Raw genomic sequence first — 19,552 nt, forward strand, 5'->3', positions numbered from 1 at the left:
TGCGTGGCAGCAAGCTGAGCCTGCATGAGAGCAGTCTGAGCTTGCGTGGCAGCAAGCTGAGCCTGCATGAGAGCAGTCTGAGCTTGCGTGGCAGCAAGCTGAGCCTGCATGAGAGCAGTCTGAGCTTGCGTGGCAGCAAGCTGAGCCTGCATGAGAGCAGTCTGAGCTTGCGTGGCAGCAAGCTGAGCCTGCATGAGAGCAGTCTGCGCTTTCATGGCAGCAAGCTGAGCCTGCATGAGAGCAGTCTGAGCTTGCATTACAGAAGTTTGAGCTTCCATTGCAGCACTCAGACATTGGGTGGCTTCTGCTTGTGCTGCAATGGAAGCTGAGAATTCGGCCATCAGACGCTGCATCATGGTTTGGTCGACAAGTGCAGTAATGGAGTTGGCCATCAAGTCCATGCTGGAAATCATGGGCTCCAAGCTCCGCGCAAAGCCTGTGCAACGTTGGTCCCGGACTCTTCCATACTCCTTGGCATTGCACTTAGGCTTTCAGGCAGGCCTGCCAATGCATCAAGCATTTCAGTGTGCATACCCATCAGCCTTCTTCTGTAGGCCACCCCATCCAAGTCCTCATCTGGGTCCTATGCAACAGAACTCATGTGCAACCTGGCACCAGCGCTACCCTTTCCCCCTGCCCTGGCTACAGGCCACTCATGCCCAGAGTCTCATCATGTGCAGATCCCGCATCTAACCTATCCTCTAGAGTACGGGGAGTGTCAGTATCTGAGCTGGTGGCTGGGAGTGTGAAATTGAGTGACGCTGTGTCACCATGATCACTGTCTTCCTGCCCCTCTTCCACTGCCTCAACAGATGGCAGTTCTTGGGTGTCTGAATGGAGAAAGACATATGGGTAAGGTTGTGATGAAGGAAGGGGGGGGGGGGAAAGCAAGAGCTGCATGCGTACACCATCTGCAGCTTGTAAGCCAGAAGGGATAGTGGGATGAGGGGGAAGTGGGATGTGAGAAGGTGGATTAGGTATGAGGATACCGTACTCACAGGTTACTTCAGTCCCATCGCTGGCCATGGCCTCAGCGATTGTGTTCCCAAGAATGGCCAGCACGATCTGCTCCAGGGGTGTGAGCTTATGCAGGTGCGCCTGTGCCCCTTTGGGTAGCCCCTGCTGGCTCCGATTGTGAGCCACCTTGATCTGCAAGAGAAGGGGGAAGTGTGTCAGTAAGTGTGGGGCAATATGCTTAGGTGATGTGTCTATCATGGTTGAATAGCTGGCAGTTTGTGCAAGCTGTGAGACGTGTGTGTGAGTCTTGCAGCAGTGGTAAGTGTGTGAGGGTGAGGTGAAGCTATGAATGTGAGATACGAGTCATGTTTGTTAGAGATTGTTGGTAGGTGATTGATGGGGGTGTGATGCATTGAGCAGTGTGTGAGGCTAAAGGTGCAGATGGTGGGATATGCCATTTGAAGATTAATTCACTTAACTTGACCACTCATGTGACATCATTTAACATCTTCCTGCACTGCAGCCAGGTCCTTGGGGCGACACTGCTGACATTGACAGCTATGGCGATCTGCTCCCATTGGAGTTTTCAATTTTGCTGGGAGGGCTTCCTGGCCCCCTGTGCAAATAGGACCTCTCTCCTCCTTTCCACCTTCTGCACCAAGGCCTCCAGTGCTGCATCAGTGAACCTTGGTGCATGCTCTCTCCCCTGTTGTGACATTTGTACTGTCTCCCCCAGACAGCTGCATGAGCTGCTGCAGGCAGAATGCACTTCCACTTTAAGAGAAGCAGACTACCTTTAAGAAATGGCGTCTATCTTGCATTAGTGCTAGCCTCTCACGATCTTGGGCTCAATGCTGGGCATTCAGCCACTCAGAAGTGTATTCAGCGCTGGGCTGAATGCTACAAACAATGGGCCGGATATTCCGATCCCTACGAGTGGGTACGCACTGGGTACCCACCCGTAGGGACATTGGAAATGCCGGTTTCAGGCATGTACTGCGCATGCGCTGGAAACCGGCATTTCCGACCTGTCAAGAAAGCTCTTGACAGATCCTCCGGCTGCCCGGGAGAAGGGCCTCTGCGGGCGGAGAGTTCCGCTTTTTGGAGATCCTCCGCCTGCAGAAAACCCTTACAATTCTTACGCCTGAGTAGAAAAAAGTTTTTTAAAAATGTTTCCACTGATTTACCATTTAAAAATACTGTAAAGAAAGGTAAGTGTATTTTTAGCCCTGTTAAAATCTTTAATTATTTTTTTCAAAAATTTAAATTTTTGTTTAAAATAGTTAATTTATGTAATTTCAAGTCATTTTAAAAATGTGATTTTTAAAAATTTATTTGAAGTTTTATTATATTTTGGGGGTGATCTCTTCATATATTTGACAGATCTTCCTGTCAAATGTATGAAGGGAGATTCCCTTCTCTGATTGGCTCCCCATGGCCCACGTGATCCCAGGGACGCTGCGAACTGCCTGCGCCTCTGGGATACGTGGGCCCTGTGCGCTTGGAGTTTGGAGAGGCCCTGTATTGGAACACTGTGCCTCCCGAGAGCCCTCCGGCCTTGGCGCAGATTTTTCCAGATCGCAGCCCTCCGCCTGCGGGAGGACTGAATCGGAATATCTGGGCCAATATAATTAGCAGGCAGCACGAAGGTTGTGTGCTGCCTGCAGTCCTTTTAATAGGCACGGGGCGATTGCGCATTGCGATCCCCGCACCTGTTTTTGGGGGCAATTCAATTTTTAGCCCAACGTATTTCCAATTGTAGTTTTCTACTCATTAACAATACGAGACATTGGAAATCCAGTGTGCATTAATCTTGTATTTGCTACAGGATAAAATATAGAGGATCTTTCAACTTTCAATACTTGATCCCATTTCTCAGTTTGTAATAGTAAGTGTATTTGATTAAATCCGCAGTGTAGGATAATAAAATACATCTATCATGAATACAACACTTAGTCATTAGATACAGAACAGTGGACACTGCAAGACCTACCTGAACCATTTCCTACTCCTAGGACATTAAGACTGGAGCTTCCTTTTTTCCCAATGCTGCAAAGTTAAAAAAAAAGTATTTTTAAGTGATATGAACCAACCTACAATGACATTTGTAACAAATTGCTTTACTAACCCACAGCTATGTATGTCTTATTTTTAATATACAAAAGCCTAGCAGTTAATTTGTATATCTGCAAAGCAAATGTTATCAAAGCATTTGAACTATTTTACCTAATAATGAAGAAATTGTTTCCCTTTCTTATTTTCCTGTCACAAACACTATGAAATCTCTGTATGTAATTAATGGAAATAGGTTAATGAAGCTAGAGTAAATGTAGAATTTCTATTCAATGAAAAACTTGCTTTGTCCAATTTTGAGTAACAGTTTGGCTCAGACACTCTAGTGGGCTAAGGCCTTCTGTGAGCTTCCCTCCTTCTGCCCTTCCTCTCCAGAGCTGCAGGTTTCTGGACTTTTGTCTGCACCTCCTTCTCTTCTCGCCACAATGCCATACTAATCACCAAACCCAAAATGTCATTGTGATGTTTGCCAGAAGCCCCTGGTCAAAATTCCAGCAACGACTCAGCCAGATAATGTTTTGGAAAGATTAATTTCAGCCCAAACTGCCAACACAGCAAAAATAGTAAAAGCAGCAGGCTGGCGGTCAAAATGAATAAACCAGTGATTTACTTGAGAGCAGATGATGGTCCTTTAAAATAACACTGGAAATGGCGTCCTCCCAACTATTCCCACCCACCAATTGTGAGTCTATTGTAGAACTGACGAATAGCATGCTAAAGTTGTTGAAAATGGTCTTAGACAAGTACAGGACCCTCATTTGCATATATTAAATAGGCACCCACTGATTTCAGGCAGGTGCTTTGGACACCTATGAGGCGGCTCGACCCAAAATGGTGCCAAGCGCACTTCAGCGCAGAATGGACGGGTGAGACCGCATCCAGATGTTCAGGGTTAAACAGGTTAAACCCACTGAAAATCGCCCCTTTGTGTTTAAGACCAATGATTCAAACACTGAGCAGGGTTTAATGGACACAACAATGATAAATGTATAACTTATTAATTTGGTTGTTAACTGAGTTCTTGTAAAAACACCATGGAAATCATACTGATTACTTAGACTATATTTTAAATATTAAAGTGCATTTTAGCCCTAACTACAAGATAAGTGATAGTTTAAACTGCCCACTGCCTATCATCCGACCATGCCTGCTCTTTGTTTACCTCAGTGAGCATTGGGTCTTTTTAGTCATGGCTCAGTTGGTAGCACTCTCGCCTCTGAGTCAAAAGGTTGTGGGTTCAGATTTTTTGACTATGAACATCTGCCATCACAGCCAAACCTGCTTCCATCCTCACCCATCTTATACAAAGAGGCAATTTCCAGTAGGAGTCATTGGCCTAGAAATTCAGTATAGCCACGTTTGGGGCGCTACAGCCGGGCGGCCGCTAAAGTTTGCGCCCAGCGCAACTTCGCGCCACCTTCGCCGATATTCAGTGGCATCGCCCCAAGAGGTTGCAGCTGCGCTAAAACAGGCGATGCACGACTATCATTAGGCGCTAAGCCGGCGGCCCGGGGCGAAACCCCCGAGGGCGGGCGCAGCGCAGGTGCGGCGAGTTGCTGATTGACGGCAGACACTCTGGCGCCGGTGAGCTCTTAAAGGGGGAGGGTGTATTTGTGTTTTTTGAAAGGCCGAGACTGCTCGATTTGTGTTTTTTGTGGGGGCTTCTCTCCATTAGTTTGTTATGTGGGAAGGGCACAGAGGTATCAAAGTAATAAATGTTCTTAAATCGCACTGTCCATGCTTTCTTTTGGAAGTCCTGGTTGCCCTGCTCGGCTGAGGGCTTGTGGAGCGGCTACATTCATCTTGTGCCATTAAGCCATTCCCTGAGAGGGGGCCTAGAACCGACGTTCAATAAGCCGCCGACGGGCGGCCCTTGCACTTTCTGCCTCCCTCCTGTGCTGGTCCTCTTCCTCCTCCTCCTCCTCCTCCTCCTCTGGTGGTCCTCCAATGTCTGGTGGCAGTGGCTGAGTCCTGCGGATAGCCAGGTTGTGCAGCATGCAGCACACGACCACGAAATGGGAGACTCGCTCAGGCGAGTACTGTAGGGCTCCTCCGGAACGATCCAGACAGCAGAACCGTTGCTTCAGGACGCCGATTGTTTGCTCAATGATGGTCCTGGTTGCTTGATGGCTGTCATTGTATCCCTCTTCAGCAGGGGTGCTGGGCGCACGGAGCGGGGTCATCAGCCAGGTGCACAAAGGACAGCCTTTGTCCCCGAGAAGCCATCCTCGTGGGTGAGGCTGGGCTGGAACATGTCTGCCACAGAAGTCTGGTGCAGGATGAAGGCATCGTGGCTGCTGCCTGGAAAGTGGGCATTGACAGCTAGGATGATCTGCCTGTGGTCACACACCAACTGCACGTTGAGCAAATGGTAGCCCTTCCGGTTGCGGTAATCCTCGGCATGCTCTAGAGGTGCCCGCAAAGCCACATGCATGCAGTCAATGGCGCCCTGCACCATGGGGAAGCCCGCTAATGCTGCAAAGCCCATTGCACGCTGTTGCTGCTTGACAAGGGCCATGGAGAAGGAGATGAACTGACGTCTCCTTCTGAAAAGGGCATTGGTCACCTGGCGGATGCAGCAATGTACGGCAAACTGGGAGATGTTGGAAATGTCCCCAGCAGCGGATTGGAAGGAGCCGGTGGCATAGAAGTTGAGAGACACCGTCACCTTCACTGCCACCGACAGAGACGTCCTGTTCCTCAGCTGTGGCTGCAGATCTCCGCGAAGCAGGTGGCAGATCTCAGTGACCACCGCCCTTCGGAATCGCAGCCTCTGAACACACTGCTCGTCAGACATGTTCAGATATGAGAACTGCTGGTGGTATACCCTGGGTGGGTAAGGCCTCCTTAGCCGACACCTGTTGCCCCTTCTCCCTCTGGCCATGACTGCCACTCTCTCACGGCGTCTCTGAGCCCTTTGAATGCAATGGAGAAGGTCAACGTTTGCACCCATTGCAGCCCCCATTATATGTTTCCAATCAATGCTATGGCTCTGAAGTTAAAGACAAGTGCAAAGCTGTGGCCTGAAGCCACAAGTACCTGTGCGAGTGTTGAGCCAAACCAGAAAGCTCTCTACCTTTGTCTCTTTGCAAAGATCCGTCTCTCACAAAGAAGGAGTGTTGCAAAATGGCTGCCATTTCTACTGCAGGAGGAGTGCCCTTTAATTAGTGCCCCCCGCACCCCGCAGCGACTGGGAACCGTTCCCCTCTACCAGTCGCTAGGGGCGCCAGGCGCGCAATAGGCCGGCGCCACTGAATTTCCGGTTTGGGGCGCACAAAGGGCGTTGCATGATGAAATGACGTCAGGATCTGCGCGTGCAGCTGAGCGCGCGCAAAGGCTTTGCGCCGCCGCTAAATCTTTACTGAAGTTGGGGAGAGGCGCAGATCGCGCAGCGCCCGGCCGCTAGCCACCTAGCGCCCCACATCTCCTCCTCCTATGGCGCTAGCGGCTGGCGCAAACAACTGAATTTCTAGGCCATTGTATTGTTACCAGGAACAGAAATCCTGACTGATTTCTTCCTTCCCTCCATACTGTTAAGGCCAACTGTAATGACCCTAGTATTGTCAGCTGTGGCTCAGTTGGTAGCACACTCGCCTCTGAGTCAGAAATTTGTGGTTTCCAAGTCCCACTCCAGAGATTTGAGCGCAAGCATTGCTGTTTGTGGGAGCTTGCTGTGGGCAAATTTGCTGCTGCATTTCCTACATTACAACAGTGGTTACACTTCAATATTCTTCATTGGCTGTAATGTGCTTTGGGACATCCTGAGGTTGTGAAAGGTGCTATATAAATGCAAGACTTTCCTTTGACTTCCAAATTCCTGGACTTCTCTGGACATCAAGACTATACTTCTGCACTGCACTACACCACAAGACTCGGCTGCTGTGTCACTTAAAATTTAAAGTAACTTTGTCTAGTTTACAACCCATCCCCCACTGCTGCTGTTACCTGCTGAGCCTGTGACTGTCCTACTGGTCCTACTGATTTTTCAGCTTCAGCTACAGTCTGGTTCCTGGCTAGGGATCTACTCTCCTGGACCAAAGTACATTTCTCTGCCACTTCTGGATTTTATGGTGACATAAAAATTTGGCAGTTTTTCTGCCCTGCAACCAATTCTGTACACCTTCTAGATCTTCATTCCCACGGAAATACCTCCTGCAGTCTGTCCTACGATATTCTACCCTTCAAATAGCTTCTGGACTCACTCCCCTGCCACACCTGTCAGTTCGTCGATGCTCCATGCTAACTCCACCCTACTTATGTCAACTTTATTCCACCACAGGACCTCTGACTTTAACTCAGAACGCTCTCCTATTTTCTCCTCTCTATTCCCTATTTATTACCAGGATATATGTTTCCTAATCTTACTAAATAACCAGGCCTATGCAACTTGAGTTTTCCCTGTGTCCATTCGCGCGTGCTTTTTTGCTGCTGCTCCGGACCCGAGCCCATTACTTCTATTTCCAATTTTTTCTCCATTTTTTTGGCTGCTTTTCTCCTTATTGCTCCAGTCATCATGCCTCCTTTCATTGCTCCCCTCTCGGGTACTCTGCCCTCCAAAATCTCTACCCCCAACCCTTCTGCACTCCTCGACCTTCCTATTCTCCTGCTGCTGTCCCATGCTTGACTCTCTCTTAGATAAGCCTACAGCTTCCCTCTGTGCCTCTCTTGGCATCCTTTGAAGGGCCCATCGAGGCACTCGTCACTGCCTCTTTACGAGCAGCAATCCCAACTGCCCCATCCTACTCTCTCGACGACCTTCGCACACAGCCCGCCCGCAGGGGGATAATCTTTCATACCTCCTTCCCTTCCCGATCAACCCACCCACTGCTGACCCTGCGCACTCTGCCACTGAATCAACTATCACTGCCTCTCTCTGCATCTCTCTCCAGAATAGCCTTTCACTCGTGAACAAGTCCCTCTTGCACATCCTTGACTTATTGTGGATGATTGCATCGACATTATGGCTGTAGGGGGTTTCTCTTGCTCGTTCTGGTCTCCTACCAGGCTTCGTGCAATAATTACCCTTGAGTGGTTCGACCCACTCTTCCCTACGGTTCTAGACCTTGGACTTAGGTGCAGGGAACTGTAGTGCAGAGAAAAACTCAATAGACCAGGTTGAATAGCACGAAATGGATGCTTTTATTATTAAACAGTTTGCAGCATTATAAAATACATGTCATAAGCACAGATTAAAGTAACTACAAGCATGCACATATCTATAAACTTAACTCTATGGAAATGGGAAACACACGGCACATATCGTAAAAGGGGAAACACATTACGATTACCCTTAACCCCCTCCCCTAGACCTAAACTAAGTTTCGACTTGAGGAACTCGGGGTCATGCTCACCACTTTCAGATTCGCGAAAAGGGGGTTCGCAGCCTTTTTGGCACAGCTTTCCGTCGTCACGTGGATTTGGAAACTTCTGGCGCAGCTTGTTTTCCTCTTGGTTCTCCCGCGATGAGGTTGCCGATACAGCCTTGGTGAGCGCTCGCCACGGATGAATCCGTTACCGACGTGACTTTAAGAACTGGATGCACATGGGTGAATCCATTACCGGTGTGATGTTGAGACGCTGGAGTGCCGGGCCCTGAGTGTCCTCTTATACAGTCATAATGATTGTCCTTCTGAGGGTGTCTTCTTCTTCGGCCTGGGTCGTCGATGATCTCCCGACAAAAGTACCCGGGCCACCCTCGTCGTCTTCCCGTCGTGGCTGAGCCTTGCCTGGCCGAACACCGACCACGTTCCGAAACCGAAGTGCTGCCTTAACCGAAGAGTCGTAGAAGTTCCGAAGCGAAGCGTGAAGTGAAGCGTATCGCCTAACCGTTGAAGAAATGCAAACCGAAGTCCAGCCCGAAGCGAAGCGTGAAGTGAAGCGTATCGCCTAACTGTTGAAGAAATGCAAACCGAAGTCCAGCCCGAAGCGAAGCGTAGTTTTTGATGGACTTTTCAATCCACAGTTATACCCTTTTGGGACAGTCTTATCTCCCGCCAAATCATAGTCCAGTCTTTGTAATATTTTTGACGGGCAGAAATCTCTGCAGGGGCGCTTTGTCTTTGTAACGGGAGTTGGTGATAGCTTAACTGGCCTTCCTGGGCCGATAATGTCTTTGCTTTGTCACCGTAACTCGGTTCGTATATTGATCGGTCTGGAGATTGCCCTTGATGGCTGTTAAACGGTTTTCCTTTGTACAGTAAATGGGTTTAAGTGTTCATTCAATTGTCCGCCCATTTCTTGATGGGCCTCATCCTGTTAACCAAAACTGTCCTGTACTTAGAATCTAATTAATATGTATGCTCAGTTCCATGAGTTTCGGTTTCCCGATACTGGCTTTCGCGGGCTTACTGTCCTCAATCCACAAGCCTGTCTGGCTTGCAGTAACAGAAATCAAATGGTCCCAGAAACTGATCACGAGGTCCGGCGGCCATTTTGTATGCCCTTTTATCAAAGGTTTTTCTGTACAAGCTTCTTTTGGTCAATAAACTGTCTTATTAACCCTATTTTCTTGCGTGATTAATTACTGAAAATTTCGAATCTTACAGGCCTTGACAGAAACCTGGCTGAGGGATGATGTCACCTTCCCCCTAAGTGAAGCCTCTTCACTTGGCTATACCTTCCACCACTTACCCTGCCCAAACCGCCGTTATGGCAGTGTGGCTCTTATCAGCAAATCCCACCTTGGCCTATCTCCCTACTCCTCTGAAAGCTTCTCTTCCTTTGAGCATCTCACCTTCTTCCACCTCTCTCGCCTCTCATTTGAAATCCTCGTTCTCTACTGCCCACCCAAGTACCATGAGAATTTTCTGACCGAGATGTCTTCACTGCTTATCTCCCTCAGCCTCTGCACCGAGCGACTTCTCATCCTCGCTGATTTCAACCTCCATCTCAACTCATCATGCTCTCTCTCCTCTGTGTTCACTGCCCTCCTATCCTCTCCTAATCTCTCCCTCCATATTCATGGCCACCCTCTGTAATGATAGCAGCAAATACTGATGGTATTTGCTTGTTTGATTATGATGCCTTACCAGCATATTTGCCTGTTTGATTATTTATGCCTGACCAGCAGAGGTCATGTGAGACAAGCAGTTTAGTTTTAGTTTTGTTTTGTATGGATCTCTAAGATGGTGTCTCCTGTAATGCTGTTAACTTAGATGAACAAACTTTAGATTAAAAGACATTCTCTTTCATCAATGTGTCGTCATTGAACCCACATAGAAAACAATACATGGTGTCAGACGAAGTGATTGAAAGAGATGAAGAGGAAAAATCTGAAGTTAAATCAGCTCTCCACATATTAGCAAGCCAAAAGAGAACATCGTTACTTACCATTGGAGAATAGCTAACGAAGTGAAAAAATGGTAGGATTACACCCACCGGCGAAGCTTCAGTTGACAGGTAATGTCGCTGAAAATTGGAGGAGGTTCAAACAACGTTTGGAGTTGTATTTAGCGGCAATCGGAGCTGACGAGAAAAGTGATAAAATGAAAGCGTCAGTGTTCTTACATGTCGTGGGTGATGAAGCGCTAGAGGTGTATAATAACTTCACATTCGCTGCTGATGGAGACAAAATGAAGTTGGATAAAATAATGGAACAGTTTGAGGCCTACTGCATAACTAAACATAACGTGACATTTGAGAGGCACAGATTTTTCACATGTGTACAGAAAACATAGAAATATAGAAGATAGGAGCAGGAGTAGGCCATTCGGCCCTTCGAGCCTGCTCCGCCATTTAACGAGATCATGGCTGATCATCCAAACCCTAGCACCTGGTCCCTACACCAACAGCCATCCCACCCAAGCCCTATCCCCGTAACCCCGTAACCCCATGTATTTAATCCCCCCTAACACTAAGGGCCAATTTTTATCATGGCCAATCAACCTAACCCACACATCTTTGGACTGTTGGACCCTACAACTACGATATCTTATACCGGCCCGGGAAACTTAATGAGCCCCCAGACGCCCTATCCCATGGGACATGTGCCAACGCACAAATCGATAGGCTATGGACCCTCCACAATGATCTCTGCCACCCGGGGGTCATCAGGTTCTTCCATTTTATTAAAGCTCGCAACCTGCCTTACTCCATCGAGGAGGTCAGGACCATGACCAGGAACTGCCAGGTCTGGGAGAGACTATTGATCAGTATGTGACTGAACTGAGAAACCGAAGCAAAACATGTGAATTTGGGGGACTGACAGACTCGCTGATAAAAGACAGACTGGTGTGTTGTATTCCAGATAATGGTCTAAGGGAAAGACTGCTAAGAGAGCAAAATCTAGACCTGGGAAAAGCCATAGCACTGTGTAGGGCTACAGAGACTGTGAAGTCGCAGGCAAAGGAGCTGTTCAGTGACAGTAGCTGCAACGTGGATGCAGTGAGAAAGAACGGACACAAACCGTTTAACAAAAAGAACGCCAATGTGAAAAAAGAGGCGTGGCCAGCGAACAAGAATAAAAGGGGCAATCGAAAGTCATGTAGTCGATGCGGTACACAGCATCCACCAAGAAAGTGTCCAGCATATGGTAAAACATGCAATAGTTGCAACAAAAACAACCATTATGCCCGTTGCTGTAAGAACCAAGCGCAACAAAGCAAGGTCCATGCAGTAGATGAAAGTGGGATAGAGGAGTTCTATGTGGATGTTGTGTCTGAAAACAAAAAAGAAAAAAGAGACTGGATGTTGACACTAAAAGTGAATGACATACATATTCCATTTAAATTGGATACTGGAGCACAAGTTAATGTGATATCAGAGACTGATTTTAAGAAAATTAGACCCAGAACAAAGATACATGGAATAAAAGTGAAAGTGACAGGATACTCAGGTACTAATATACCAGTGAAAGGAAGATGCATTGTCAAAGTGACACACAAAGACAGAGAGCACACGCTAGCATTAATTGTGGTGCCAAAGGATGTACAAGCCATACTAGGTTTAATAGCCTGTGAGAGACTGAACCTGGTAAAGAGAGTCCTCGTTGTGGAAAGTGAAGGAGAGACAGTCTATGATGAACTCATGAAAGAGTACAATGACCTATTTCAGGGTCTAGGCTGCCTTCGAGGAGAACACACGATCAGAGTAGATAAAAGTATGCCAATGGTCATACATCCATGCAGAAAAGTTCCGTTTGCTCTTCAAAAGCAACTGAAGGCAGAGTTGGACAGGATGGAAAGCCTGAACGTGATTCAGAAGATAGATGAGCCAACTAAGTGGGTGAGTTCCCTTGTCGTTGTGGACAAAAAGAATGGAAAGCTCAGAATTTGCCTGGATCCAAGAGATCTAAACAGAGCAATAAAGAGAGAGCACTTCAAGCTTCCTACACGTGAGGAAATCATGTCACAGTTTGCAAATGCAAAGTGTTTCAGCAAGTTAGATGCATCATCAGGATTTTGGCAGGTGAAACTGGACGAGGCAAGTTCAAGACTGTGCACGTTCAACAGTCCATTTGGCAGATACAGATTCCTAAGGTTACCATTTGGCATTGCCTCAGCTCCTGAAGTGTATCACAAAACTATCCATATGATCTATGAGCACCTGGAGGGAGTTGATACATCAATGGATGACATCATAGTATAGGGAACCACGAGAACTGAGCATGACGAGAGACTGAAAAAAGTGCTGGAAGCAACAAGGAAAACAAACCTGAAGCTGAATAGAGAGAAATGCCAGCTCGGGGTGACAGAACTGACATTCGTGGGAGATATCCTTAGCAGTGAGGGCATCAGACCAGATCCCAGAAAGGTGTCCGCTTAGAATACAAAGAATGATGATCAGGCTGCAACGCTATACACTGAATGTTGCGTACACACCGGGTAAGCTGATGTATACAGCAGACACGTTGTCCAGAGCTGTTGACCCAAGAGAGCCCGCAAACACCAAAATGGATGAAAAAGTGAACGCCTACGTGGACATGATCACAAGTGCACTGCCCATAGCAGATGCAAAAATTAAGCTCACAAAGACTGAGACAAACAAAGATGAAACACTGAGACGACTGAGGAAAAGCATCTTGGATGGATGGCCCAACATGAAGCAAGACTGCTCACCTGACATGGCAGAGTACTGGAACTGCAGGGCGGAAATATCACTGGTCGAAGACATCATCTACAAAGGAAGTAAAATAGTTATCCCAAACAGTCTGGGAAAAGAGATGCTAAAAAGGATCCATGGAGGACATCTGGGAATCGAAAAGTGTAAGAAAAGAGCACGAGAGGTGATGTACTGGCCACGAATCAACCAAGATGTGACAAATGAGGTGTCAAACTGCACAATATGCCTGAAATATTGAGCAAGCAATCTGTTAGAACCACTAAAGCCACACCCAGCGCCAGACAGACCTTACCAGAAGGTAGGCACTGACCTATTCGTATGTCAAGGGAAGGACTATCTTGTAGTCACAGACTATTACTCCCTGTATCCAGAGGTTTGTAGACTGTACACCACCACTGCAGATGCTGTGATAACATGTATGAAAGCCATATTCTCCAGACATGGCGTGACAAGCGAGGTCTTCACAGACAACGGACCCCAGTTTTACAATGCAAGTTTCCGACACTTTGCCAAAGTGTGGGACTTTGTCCACACAACATCAAGTCCTCACTTTCCACAGTCCAATGGACTAGTGGAAAAATTGGTCCAGACAGTGAAAAGACTGATGTACAAGGCAAAAGACAGTGGAACTGACTTCTACCAGAGCATGCTTGTATACCGCACAATGCCGCTCGAGTGTGGTATGTCACCAGCCCAACTCCTTATGGGACATCTGGTAAGGTCAAACCTACCCATCCCGGAGAACCTCCTGAAAACAAAAGAGGGGGAGAAAGTGAGGAAGTTCAAAGAACAACAGAAAGAAAAGCAAAAGTACTACTATGACAGAGGAACACAAAACCTACCTGAACTCCACACTGGTGACCAAGTAAGGTTCAAAGACAAAACAAACATATGGACTCAGAAGGGAACTGTCCTGAGTGAAGTTCAACCAAGATCATACGCCATTCAGACAGATGAGGGTGCTGTTCTGCGAAGAAATCGTCGGGATCTTCTCATGAGACCAGCCACAGCAGGTCAAAAGAATGATACTGTTGAACAACCTGATCACACAGCAGGTCAAAAGACTGATACTGTTGAACAACCTGATCACACAGCTGAGAAATCATCATCTGAGGCAACAACTCAGATTCAAGGACAATCAATCAGAAAATCCTCAAAACACTTGAAGCCTCCTGAGAGACTCATTGAGCAAGTTTAAGGACTATTGTTATAGAAGGAAGTAATGTTATCTTATTCTTTCTTCAAGTTTTAGTGTATTTACATATTTCATGTGAACACACAAAACAAGGTTAAAAAACCTTGATAATGATAATGATAATGTAAGTTCATTAAGGTTACAGTTAAAATGCAGAGTAATACAAAGAAAACATGTTGTTAGATAAAAGTAAAATACTTTTGTTTTAAGAAAGGGAGATGTAATGATATCAGCAAATAGTGATGGTATTTGCCTGTTTGATTATGATGCCTTACCAGCATATTTGCCTGTTTGATTATTTATGCCTGACCAGCAGAGGGCATGTGAGACAAGCAGTTTAGTTTTAGTTTCATTTTGTATGGATCTCTAAGATGGTGTCTCCTGTAATGCTGTTAACTTAGATGAACAAACTTTAGATTAAAAGACATTCTCTTTCATCAATGTGTCATCACTGAACCCACATAGAAAACAATACACCCTCTTGACCTTGTCATCTCACGTGGCCTCCTTACACCCATCGTGTCAATCACAGATAAGTCCATTTCTGATCACTTCGTTGTATCACTCTCCACCCACATACCCTTTCCCTCTCCCAACCCTACTTCCTTCTGTGTCCACCCCTGAAAAATCTCTCTCCCAATTCACTTACAACTGCACTTTCAAAATCCCAACCGTCTAGCCTTTGGCCCTCCATTCACCACTCCATTTTTGCGGCTACCGATCTGCTCAACCACACCCTCACCTCCAACTTTGATGCCCTAGTCCCCATTAAAACTATTACTCTCTCTCACCCTGGTCGTTCCCCCTGGTACGGCCCTCATCTGCGCTCCCTTAAGTCCAAGGGACACAGACTTGAACGTATATGGCAGACAACTTGTTTAGCCATTCATCGCCAGATCTGGCTGGACCATATAAAGTACTATCAGGCCCTGCTCTTCTCTGCCAAAAGTGCTCACTATTCCAGGATCATGCTGAAATGCAAAGATAATCCCCAGCTTCTTTTCTGTACTGCAAACCATCTTCTTAAAGCCCTCTCCCCTGCCTCCTCCACCTACACCTCCAACAACAAGTGCGAGGAGCTTATGGACTTCTTTGTTACTAAGATTGAGACCATCCATTCAGCTGCCTCTGCCGGTTCCATCCCTTCCCCTAGCCCACCGGGCCAAACTTCCTTTAAGCCTTAGCCCTGAACTCATGTTCTTTTCTAGTTTCTCTGCTATCTCCCCTCTTGCCCTCTCTGGGCTCATCTTGTCCATGAGACCTACCTCGTGCTCCCTTGACCCTAAAACCACTAAACTACTGACCACCCAACTTCCCTTCCTGGCTCCCATGTTAGCTGATATTGCTAATGGTTCTCTCTCTTCAGTTACTGTCCCCCCACTTCTTCAAATCTGGCATCACCAGCGCTCTCCTCAAAAAACAACCCTTGACCCCTCCATCCTTGCAAACTATCGCCCCATCGCAACCTCCCATTCCTCTCCAAAGTCCTTTAACCTGCTGTTGCCTCTCAAATCCATGCTCATCTTTCCCAGAACTCCATGTTTGAAGCCCTACAATCAGGTTTCCATCCCTGTCACAGTACCGAAACACCTTTCATCAAAGTCACAAATTACATCCTATGCGACTGTGACAGTCATAAACTATCCCTCCTCATCCTTCTCGACCTGTCTGCAGCCTTTGACATGGTTGACCACACCATCCTCCTCCAACGCCTCCCCACCATCATCCAGCTGGGTGGGACTGCATCCGCTTGGTTCAATTCTTATCTTTCCAGTCGTAGCCAGAGAATCACCTGCAAGGGCTTCTCTTGCCATTCCCACACCATTACCTCTGGCGTCCCCCAAGGAACTATCCTTGGCCCCCTCCTATTTCTCATCTACATGCTGCCCCTTGCCGACATTATCTGAAAACATAACACCAGCTTCCACATGTACGCTGATGACAGTCCTTCTCTGTTAAGAGAGGCAAGGGAGGAAATATCAGAGGCTCTGACCATCATTTTCCAATTCTCTCTGGCTACAGGTGTGTGGCGGAGGACTGGAGGGCTGCTAACGTTCTACCCTTGTTTTAAAAGGGAGAAAGGGATAGACCGAGTAATTACAAGCCAGTCAGCCTAACCTCGGTAGTGGGGAAATTATTGGAAAACATTCTGAGGAACAGTATTAATCGTCATTTAGAAAGGCACAAATTAATCAAGGACAATCAGCATGGATTTTTTAAGGGAAGGTAGTGTCTGACTAATTTGATTAAATTTTTTGAGGAAGTAACAAGGAAGGTTGATGAGGATTGCACGTTTGATGTAGTCTACATGGGTTTTAGCAAGGCTTTTGACAAGGTTCCCACATGGCAGACTGGTCAGAAAAGTAAAAACCCACGGGATCCAAGGAAAAGTGGCAAGTTGGATCCAAAATTGGCTCAGTGGCAGGAAACAAAGGGTAATAGGCGACAAATGTTTTCATGACTGGAAGACTGTTTCCAGTGGGTTTCTGCAGGGCTCAGTACTAGGTCCCTTGCTTTTTGTGGTATATATTAATGATTTAGAAGTGCTGTAACCTATAAGGTTACGGATCAAGAGCTGGAAAGTTGGATTTGGCTGGATAGCTCTTTTTCGTCCAGCACAAAAACAATGGGCCAATTGCCCTTCTGTGCCATAAATTTCTATGATTCTATGACACCCAGCTCTACCTCAGCACCACTTCTCTCAACCCTTCACCATCTCTAAATTGTCAGACTGGTTGTCCGACATCCAGTACTCAAGAGCAGAGATTTCCTCCAACTAGATATTGGGAAGACCGAAGCTATTGCCTTCGGTCCCCGCCACAAACTCCGTTCCCTAACCACCAACTCCATCCCTCTCCCTGTCTGAGGCTGAACCAGATTGTATGTAACGTTGGTGTCATATTTGACCCTGAGATGAGCTTCCGACCATATATCATGCCATCACTAAGATTGTCTATTTCCACCTCTGCAACACTGCCTGACTCCGTTCCTGCCTCAGCTCATCTGCTGCTGAAACCCTCATCCATGCCTTTGATACCTCTAGAGTTGTCTATTGCAACACACACCTGTCCTGGCTGGCCTCCCGTCTTCCGCCCTCCATAAACTTAAGGTCATCCAAAACTATGCTGCCATTGTCTTAACTTGCAACAAGTCCCGTTCACTGATCACCCCTGTGCGCACTGGCTTACATTCATTCTCGGTTAAGCAACGCCTTAATTTTAAAATTCTCATCCTTGTTTTCAAATCCCTACATGGCCTTGCCCCTCCCATCTCTGTAACCTCCTCCAGCCCTACAAACCTCCGCGATATCTGCGCTGCTCCAATTTTGGCCTCTTGCACATCCCCGATTTTAATCGCTCCACCATTGGCAGTCATGCCTTCAGCTGCCAAGGACCTGAGCTCTAGAATTCCCTGCCTAAACCTCTCCACCTCTCTTTCCTCCTTTAAGACGCTCCTTAAAACCTATCTCTCTGCCCTGATATCTCCTTATGTGGCTCGGTGTTAAATTATTTTGATAACGCTCCTGTGAAGCACCTTTGGACGTTTTACAATGTTAAAGGCGCTATATAAATGCAAGTTCTTGTTCTTTTCACAGTACTGAAGGAGTGCTGCACTGTTTGGGGTACTGATGTTAAACTGAGGCCCTGTTTGCCTTCTCAGGAGGACGTAAAAAATCTCACTGCACTATTAAAAAAAGAGCAGGGGACTTCACTCAGTGTTCTGGCCAATATTTAGCCCTCAACAAACATCACCAAAAACATATCAGTGTAGAAATTGGTATGCATTGCGCCTGTTTTTCTGGTATAAATCAAGGATTAAGCATACCAATTTAGCAATGGAACTGCCTGCACCCAAATGCGCAGGTGTTGATCCCACCGTTAAATTCGTAGGACTTACTTTTTTGGGCATCCCAATCAGACATCTATTGGGGCCGCACACCTATTGAAGGAACCCTTCGGGCCGGCCCTGTTCAGAATTCTTCAGCAGCCCATGTCATGGTCAATGAAAGGTAACTTGTAAAAAAAATCTATGAAGAAACATCACCCTGTGTAGCCAGGAGGGCCAGGACAGTTATGCATCCAATTTCTTCTGTTCACAATTTTATATTCGCTGTATTTTCTGTGCTGGAGTCAAAGGCCCAGCATTTTTTCTGTTGTGTTCTGGGCATATCAATGAAGGAAATTCAGGAACACACCTGCCAACCCAGAAAACTAGCAGACACTGACCAACAGTGTCATAACAGCTGGCACAGTGCCCAAAAACCTGGCAACTCAACAGTGACGCTAATAACAAGTCAATGACATGCAAAACAAATAATTACACAAGATTTGTAACTTAAGTTGTAGATTTACTCATTATTGTTAGGAGGGGGAAAAGTACTTAAAAGCTTTGAGAGTGAACTGCCAATGTTGAAGGCAGAAGCTGGTACATTTCTAAGGGGAACAGAGAGTGTTCTTAGAGATTTTACATTTAAATTGAAATATCCTGGTTAATTTTATGCCATTTTAGACTTCCCAATTGATTGATTTTTAAAATTAAAGAAAAGGAAAAACAAAATGAAAATGGGATTTTCAGCAGCCAATAAGACCCTCAGTTCCCCAAGCGTTGCTTCAATAGTCACTCTCCCACATTGAACTTCCCACTGCTATTCACCTCAGAATTTCACTAAGGGAAAGCACTGGAGCAGGAGTGAAAAATGACTTGGAATTTACAGGCATAGACTGTGATACATCTGGGAAACAAGAATAGCAAAAGGAAATATGTCTTAAATGGTAACAATGGACTAGAGAAGCAGAGGGACCATTTTCTGCATAGGTACAGGTAAATAATGTTAAACTCATACAAGACTTTAATTAGGCCACAGCGGAATTATTGCATTAAGTTTTGCGTATTTCATTATAAGAATGATGTAAAAGTCTCACTACAATTAAGGGAGAGCTTTCAAACATCTCTCTGTAAGCTGAGAATGTGCAGTTTTCAGAATTGCCCAGCATGCATTCTGTGCAACAACAGGGGTCGAGAAGGTACTAAGGTCGGACGCCACTCCTGCCAACAAACCGGAAGCGTTCTGCGCATGCGCACTTCCGGCTCATTATGGGAGCGGGCTCGTTAAAAAAAAATTAAAAGCCGGGAAGGGAGCAAGCTTGTGAGAAAAAGCGGGGAAGGGAGCGGGATCATTAGAAAAAGCCAGGAAGGGAGCGAGGTCGAGAAAAAACCACGAAGGGAGCGAGGTCGAGAAAAAGCCGGAAAGGGAGCGAGCTCGAGAAA

At 46.6% G+C, this 19,552-nt stretch overlaps 1 protein-coding gene across 2 annotated transcripts in view; it reads right to left on the reverse strand.

Moving 5' to 3' along the window:
• The window catches only part of LOC147120546 (histamine N-methyltransferase-like), a 409,239-nt gene that overhangs the window by 366,157 nt on the left and 23,530 nt on the right, over positions 1-19,552 (reverse strand). For both annotated transcript variants that reach the window (XM_085986646.1, XM_085986645.1), the window contains exon 2: positions 2,951-3,006. In XM_085986646.1, coding sequence (XP_085842772.1) covers positions 2,951-3,006 — 56 coding nt within the window. The remainder of the gene's footprint in view (positions 1-2,950; positions 3,007-19,552) is intronic.

This window comes from Somniosus microcephalus, chromosome 4 (assembly GCF_052327205.1).
Source record: "Somniosus microcephalus isolate GS21.2 chromosome 4, FLI_Smic_1.0, whole genome shotgun sequence".
Taxonomy (NCBI): domain Eukaryota; kingdom Metazoa; phylum Chordata; class Chondrichthyes; order Squaliformes; family Somniosidae; genus Somniosus; species Somniosus microcephalus.